The following is a 7672-nucleotide window of genomic DNA, read 5'->3' as shown; positions in this document are numbered from 1 at the left end:
TACGTGATCCGAAGGTATAAATAATTACATGATCCGAGGTTACAGTGGGAGGATGACGTCACAATGGAAAGGAGAGAGACGGCGGGAAGAGAAAAATAGAGAACGCCCAGAGAGAGGGGGGGGGCATCACTTGAAGAGGTGTGGCGCATAGGGAAACGGAGTAGGGTGGATGCGTGCAACGTGCACCTCACAATAAATAAAGTATAGTGTGGCCCCTCTGCCTTAGAACGGTGGATTCTCTACACATACATACATATAACATGCCTACATACGAACATAGTGAGAGTCTAATACAGGAAGTCATAGAAGGCATCTGACTCATCGACTTTTCCTGCATCCCTCCACTGATGTTTACCTTCGGTGAAGGCATGAGCAACCACCATTCCTCGCCTCCGGTTGATGGGGATGCGAGCCCACAGTAGCCTGGGGCTTACAGGTCCACACACCTTACCGCCACGTTCCCACACCCCCTTCATTCTTGGTGAGCCACTCCCTGTTGTTTGGCATTTCCCTTCCACGAGTAAAGTACCATAAAAACAACCCCCGACCTCCTCAGCGGTTCTGCATGGTAACCACAGCCGCCCACGCGGTCTCTAGATGAGTGCGAAGGACCGGTTACCCCTTCACCCTCAATGCAATTACCGTGAAAACACATGAAAAATATTTCACACATACACACTTGCGTACATAGACACACGAGTGTACATGTAGTGAATAACTCGGAGACGATAAGACTTGGAAGCACTTCTTTATTAACGAGCACCATCGGGGTTAACAAACGTAATATTTAGTCCGTCTATTGTCGGCGATGTTACTCAGGCAGGGCAGTTGGTAGGCTGCCTGATGAGCGGCGCCCCGAGAAGGTAGAGACAGAGACGACGACGAGAAGAATGGTGAAGACGAAGAGAAGAATGTCGACGATGGACTTCAGCAGCACGACAGGAATCTCACTCCAACAACAGCCCCGAGGTGCCCCACAGGGACCCCTCTTATACTGTCAGCGTGGCCTGGCTCCGTCCCGGCCACGCCCCCTTTCTGTAGCCTAATAGCGGGTTCCTGGTGGGCCCCTTCTGTGACCTTTCCCCTAGATCCTTGTCTTGTGTATATCCTGGCCTGCTGACGTGAGGACTGCCGTACGCCTCAGATCTCCTTTTCTGCCAGCAGCCAGTGCTATGCCGCTACATACATACACAGCAGTGTACAATCAGACACATGAGTGGACATACACACGGGAGGCCATCTGCTACAGCCTGGAAACTGATGATCATCTTTGCTGTCTTACGGTATTATAAACCACGCTTTCAAGATATACCATTCAGATGATTATGTAACGTTCATAACAGCAATTATAATAATTTTGGTTGATTGAATATAACAAATCACCGTTGTTGTCGAGATGCACCCTTATCAACACGAGTGTCCTTAAATAAATTGATGAAACAATGTCGACACAACAGTTGAATGCAAAGTGCATGAAAGGCAAAGTTAAGAATAAAGGATATATGGATCCTAGGGGCGAGAATGAGAGATATTTCACAAATGAGAATGAGTATCCGAACCAGTGTGCTGTGGTAAAGGCAAACAAATGGATGTACGCACTTGAAAAAGGCGTGATGCACATTAATAAACCGAATCCATTCACAACACTCATTGAACACACTATGCTCCTTGATCTTCAATAACGTGTACCAAGAATTATCAAGCTGAACTTGAGGCCAAGCTGAGCATGAGGCCAATATTCTCAATATTATAAGTAACTAGCTAAGTTATCCGGCTTCGCATGGGTCTCAGTAATCAAATGTTAAGAGTAATGTATTGCCATGTTGTCTTAGAATAATTTAATGCTGCAAATGAAGTCGGTAAACGTGTATTTTGTTACGGTTGTTTTTATTGTGTGATACAGTCACATGACTTGTTTGTTTGATATGAGGACAGCTTTAAAATGTTAACATTGGAGAGCTTCAGGATATACAATATTGGATGTATTGTTATCTAGTGCCAATATGAATTTTTTTCGCATTGCCAACTCTGGAGCGACCAACATCGAGTTGGAATGAGAGAAACATGGGCTTAGCAGGCTTAAGCTAACAACTTTGAGTGATTGACCCTGTGCCTTGTTGATGCTCAATGCAAAACTGAGCTGGACAGGGAATTGAAGGAGTTAAAATTGAAAGAGCAGGTCAGAGGTAATGGATGGAATGCGTGGAATTAATCCTGCTGCATGGTCAGTCATGATGGTCGATTCAATTACACGGGGCATCATTTTCTTCACAGATAATCGCGTACCATTGCAAAGTGTTGGTGGGTCTAGATTCCTAAGAAGCATGATGGGTGTGCCAATATTGAGGTTGGGTTTGTGTGGAGGCACACCAGGTGGTTGCAGAGAGTTGAGAAATTCTGTAGGGTAATTGGCTGCCTCATTAGTGTCCAGTACAGTGTCAATTGACCTGTATGTATGAGAAATACCTGGTAATTCAGAAAGGAGGTCGTTGTTAGTGATATTCACAGCGCCATTTTTTGGTGCGAGGATGCCTCTTTTGCATAGCCAATTGTGGTCATGTAAGTGGCGAAACATCACCAAAGACAACTTATCAAGTTACTGAAGTGTTGCAACTGTTGTGCCAATGTTGGTCAGAGAGAAACTTCTATCTGCATTGTCATTGCCCGTTTTGAGCAGACTTACAGCAAACTGTGGCTTTGCCAGTGGTCCTGGTAATGTTGCAGGTAGGTGCCTCTGCGTTATCCAAATTAAAGTTCAATTTGAAGACAGATTGAGCTGTTCTTCAATCCTGTCAATAGTGACAGCAATGTATAATAATGCAACTGTATTGGAGATAATGTTGCTCTGCCGGATTTTGGCCAAAAGAAGATTTATAAATAAAGTTTTGCCAGAAATAAAATGGCACCACTGGCCGTGAAAACAGCAATAATAATCTTGTTGAAGCCTTCTCTGTGGCTTGGAAGCAGACTTTGCTCATGCAGTACGATGTATTCAGTAAGCTGCTGCTTGTTTTAGTTGGGTTCTCGCAAAAGGCTATGTGGCACATTATTATCTTTGTTTTGTTCTGGTTCAGGAAGGGCAAAAGTTTAGAGGCTAGCTCCACCTGAATCCTGAACTTATCTTCAATGATAATAAGAGCCTGATTGAAGATGGCATCATTGTAGTGATGTAGCAGGTTTGGATTTTGCACGTGCCTGGTGTAGAATGTCCTCTGCCAGATTCTCCTTGTGGTCGTGCCATAGTTGCAGAGGATTAGACACGGCACATGTGTGCAGCATGATGGCAAATAGGTTCCACACCATTGCTGGTGACAGAGTTGCAGCTGCCTCGTCCAAAGTGCTGTTCCATTGCTCATGATCCTCTAGCAGTCCTCGGAGTTGGCAAGCATATTGGTAAGTATCACAGATGGTGCCATCACCTATTCGCAGCTCTTCAAATGACTTAGGCCGTTTGGCCTCATGTAGAAGCAGTCTGAGGTACAAGCATTTAAAATTGTTGGGATGTAAGTGTAAACACGGCCAAGTGCTTCACTGTTTTTTGTGGGTAATTTAACACATTTTGTCCAATATTGCGGTGCACCTACTTTTCTCGCAACATTCCATGTATAGCACTTGGGTACCTCATGATGAAGCAGTGTCTGAGCAAAGCATCATCCCTACAGTGAAGGAAGAAAGCAGTGAGAGTTGTGTGTTGTGGGACTTGGGCTCGCGTATGTGCATGTGTCCATGAAGAAGACTCTTTTCCCATTCTCAAGGTGCACGCTGAGACAAAACACAGTGGGATGTCGCTCGTGAATGGGGAAGTTGAGGATTCTCAATATGGCTTCATTGGTGCTGATGTGTCTACCCAATTCAAAGTTGTTGAACCTCATGATACACTGTGCCATCTGTTGTGAGGCCCAAGATAGCTATGTCAGATCCTTCGTTGACATACTTGCACACAAGCTTACCCCGAGCTCTCAATACTGATGGTGCATTGTCTTTGAGGTGTGCGCTTTTTGGCGTCATCTGGTCCAACACCATGTGAGACTGGGTACTAAGAAAAGCTGTCTCGGGTGTGTACCAATACATTTCAAGGGCAGTGCATACATTATCAGTGTTGTCTTTTTGTTTGCATTTTGACCGCAAATGTTGCGGTTAATGCAAGCATGATCCCGTGTAAAAAGGTATCAGTTTTGTTGCCAGATAAAAGGGTAAAAACATATTATATCTTGCTCCTGGCAAAGGTCTCATAATAGTTGTATTGTTCAATACCTAGCTTTATTAAAATATTTGCGTTAGCGTTAATTGCATTCATAATTTCAATGTACATCGAGTTTCTCAGACTAAAAAGGTAAATGTGTAAAATATTCGTCTGAGTTTGCTTTCCCTACTGATTGAAGCACGGGTTATGAACACTGGCTTGGCGCATGTGGCATAACGTAATGGCCACGTAAACATCAATCAAAGGACGTCACAGGGGATCATCGTGAAGGTGACTGGGCCCAGCAGCAGCGCGTTCACCACTTGTTGAGGTTGCCGGTTTGCATCCGGCAGGCCGTCCTGTTTATCACTGCGGGTGTATGCAATATTACGCGTCGTCTGATTCAGAGTGGACGTCAAAGATCCCTGACGTCATTAGAAACGAGCCAGCCATTGTGTCATGTAATTCGAGGACAATGTAATACAATAGACCTTTATGCATCGCGACTTTTCCCATCACGTTTTCGATATATCGCAGGGTCGGCATAAGAACATTTTATGGGAAATTTTGGAGAGTTTTGCGAAGGCCACAGACGACACGCGAAGGCCAGCAGACGACACACAAAAAGTTTAGTAACTCATAAATGCATAAAACATATGTACAGCACTGTATAATATTAATGTATTTGATCTTTTAATACCATAAATATACCCACATTTTTTTAAAGTAATATTTTGTAAAAGTTTAAGTTTGCGAAAAGAACGCAAAAGCCAGTAGACGACACGCAAAGGCTGGATATGTAGAGATAACTTAAACCCCCCGGCAGGAGGTGCTCGCTCCACTCACCAAGGGGACCAAAACATTTTACGTGTTTTTTTCTAGATCGCGGGGGGCCTGCGCCCCCTAACCCCCGCGATGTGGAAGGGTCGACTGTAGAAGTGAGGGAATTTCAATGGCCCTACCACAATAATAGGTAATTTGCAGCTCTGCAATGTATTGTCAAAAAACCCTCACGAGGGAAATATTCAGAGTTCCAACTTGGGTGCATTGTTCACAAACTCTTCCATATTGATCCCGCTGCACGCGACTTGCTGATCGACTGTGGTGCACCTGGTTTATACTGCTGATAATTGAAGCTACCATTTTACCTAGGAATGGAATAGAACCCATGCCCCTTGGATTGCAAGTCTAGTGTACGAACCATTGCACAACAACAGTAACATTTTGACAGCAACTTCATTTACCCAATGTAGCTGCGATGAACTGCCAGCAGGCAGTGACGTGGCCCAGCAGTCGCGGTTCATGGCCTTGTTAGAGAATTGCAGATTGAGCCGGGCGACCTGCCAGCATTATAGCTGCAGTGTTTATAAACCGTAAATACGACTCTGTGCCGTCCGCTTCCCTGGACATTAAATATCCCCTGGTATCAATCAGGAGCAGATCATTGTGTGCCAGCTGTTTTGTTCACATTCCAAGTCTAAAAATTACCCAAAAAATACCAAAAAATTACACAGTAACATCACCCCCTGCTGTGAAAATATTGCAACCTGTATCTGTGAAACTTAGTGCCTTTGTGATAGCCGTGATGTGTGCATGACAAGTGTACTAAATTACTTCTGCTCAACTTATCCCCAGTCAAATCTTGACTTAAAGCTTTCGTGACTGCAGGAATCCATATTCTTTGTGTCGCTTGTGTTGCAATGACAAAACGCTGTAGTTTTAAGTTATTTTTTCTTTGAACCTATCTACGTGACTTCACCCAAAGACCCAAAGAATATTGTCCCCAGCCCTGCTAGGGTCAGAAGTCGGCAGCATTGAGCCTCTCAAGATGGCTGCTTCTGAGTGTCCACCAACAAGGTCAGCAGTTTGCCAATGCAAAATAATCGATTACCTCTGCAAAGTTATGACGATTTATGTACGTGGATTACATCTGCATCACAACCCAAGCCTGTGATTTTGGCAGCCTTGAATGTACCTTGATTAGTCACCTGGCCATGGTAGCAGACTACAGTACTGCAAGAAATTGACACGTCGGCCAAGCAAAAGCAAGACAGTTTCCAGTGTGTTTCACCTACACAACGTTGAAGACAACTACGAGCTCAAACTGCATCTGAATGCCCGGTTGCTAATGTATGATGCAGAGCCTTTCTTACTTGGAGTTATGTTGGAGAGGAGTCTGGCATTCCTTCAACAGCTTAAGGTATCCAGAAAGTTGTGCTCACGGCACAGTCTTCTAGCACGGCTGGACGCGTCAACCTTCGGCACTGTCGCCCACACACTACGTAGATCAGGTCTCATGATGGATTTGCAGTGAGTCCACCTGAGTGGCAGACCTTGTTCCATAGAGGCACCACATTTATTTGTAACACGTATACACTAAGGGGTAACTGCCCCGTTACCAAATACAGCCTAGGGTGGTGACCACCCAGGCAACTACACTATACATAGGAGTTACAGCTACGAAGGGCCTCGACCCCGTGTTGAAGTCTTGTAGGATGTAGAGCTTCCAGCTTGTAGAATGCAGCGACCCCGGTCCCTCCGAGGGACCCACCTTATATCCTCCCGGGTCAGGGCCGGCTCCGCCCTCGGCCCCATCTACCTTTGCGAGCATTCTAGCTCGCTCTTAATCCCCCTCAAGAGCTCTCCCCGAACACGTGATCACCCTTAAGCCCCCCCACCTGGGACCCTCTCTGTGGACACTCTGGATCACGTGTCTACGGGGTCAACCAGAGTGCCGTGGCCCAGGGCAACCCTGTCCCGACATTCTCCCGCTCCCCCTTGTGATTTTTGCGTGGTGTCTGCGCTATCCCAGCGCTCACCAAGCCCCGCTAGGGCTGGTACTACACCCACCTATGGGGTGTACACCATAACGGTGCATCGCACGCCATGCTCTGCTAGAGCCGGCCTCACACAGCCACCCACACGGTCCATGATGTAGGAACATCGCATGGGACGGCCCTTCTGGGCCAGCATCATACAGTGACATCCCCGATGTCACTACATATTGGTAACAGTTTGTACAAGAACTTGAGTAAATAGAATATGGTGGGGTATTCCACAGACAGGTAGTGTGAGGGAAAAAGGATTTGAACAACATTGGTTTCAAAATTCCATGGGTAACGATGTGCTCTAACTACTGCACCACATTTTTCCTGCACCCCAGTTAGAATTTCTCAAAAATGTCCTTCAATTGTGGGTAGGTTTCACGGAGATCCCACAGCACCTTCCAGAATTGTCTGACCTGTCTTTTCACGCAAACCAGCTCCAGCACGTATTCAGTCGCCTTCTCGCTGCCTTGCCACTGCTCCCTTTCTTTCGCTTCCTACACCGACACAGGCACAAAGCGTGTTGCTTAGAACAGGGCGATGTTCCAGGCATTAGTAAATTTTCAGATCCACTGCCAGGCTACTCTGTGTGTGTTTCAGTTAAATGGCAGTGCTAATGGCAAAGGTTTGACTTCGTTTGATGCTTGTGCATCGATGACAACAC

At 45.8% G+C, this 7672-nt stretch overlaps 1 protein-coding gene across 2 annotated transcripts in view; it reads right to left on the bottom strand.

The window, feature by feature from the left end:
- Positions 1-731: 731 nt before the first annotated feature.
- The window catches only part of LOC142923224 (uncharacterized), a 32745-nt gene continuing 25804 nt past the window's right edge, over positions 732-7672 (bottom strand). For both annotated transcript variants that reach the window (XM_076064158.1, XM_076064159.1), the window contains exons 14-15: positions 7425-7505; positions 732-1178 (exon numbers count right to left, since the gene is read on the bottom strand). In XM_076064158.1, the coding sequence (XP_075920273.1) occupies positions 990-1178; positions 7425-7505 (270 nt within the window). In that variant the 3' untranslated portion in view covers positions 732-989. The remainder of the gene's footprint in view (positions 1179-7424; positions 7506-7672) is intronic.

Source organism: Petromyzon marinus, unplaced genomic scaffold (genome assembly GCF_048934315.1).
Source record: "Petromyzon marinus isolate PM22_M1 ecotype Great Lakes invasive population unplaced genomic scaffold, UKy_Petmar_22M1.pri1.0 PM_Scaffold_34, whole genome shotgun sequence".
Taxonomy (NCBI): domain Eukaryota; kingdom Metazoa; phylum Chordata; class Hyperoartia; order Petromyzontiformes; family Petromyzontidae; genus Petromyzon; species Petromyzon marinus.
Note: the sequence above shows the minus strand (reverse complement) of the source record. Positions and strands in the feature narration are given on the sequence as shown.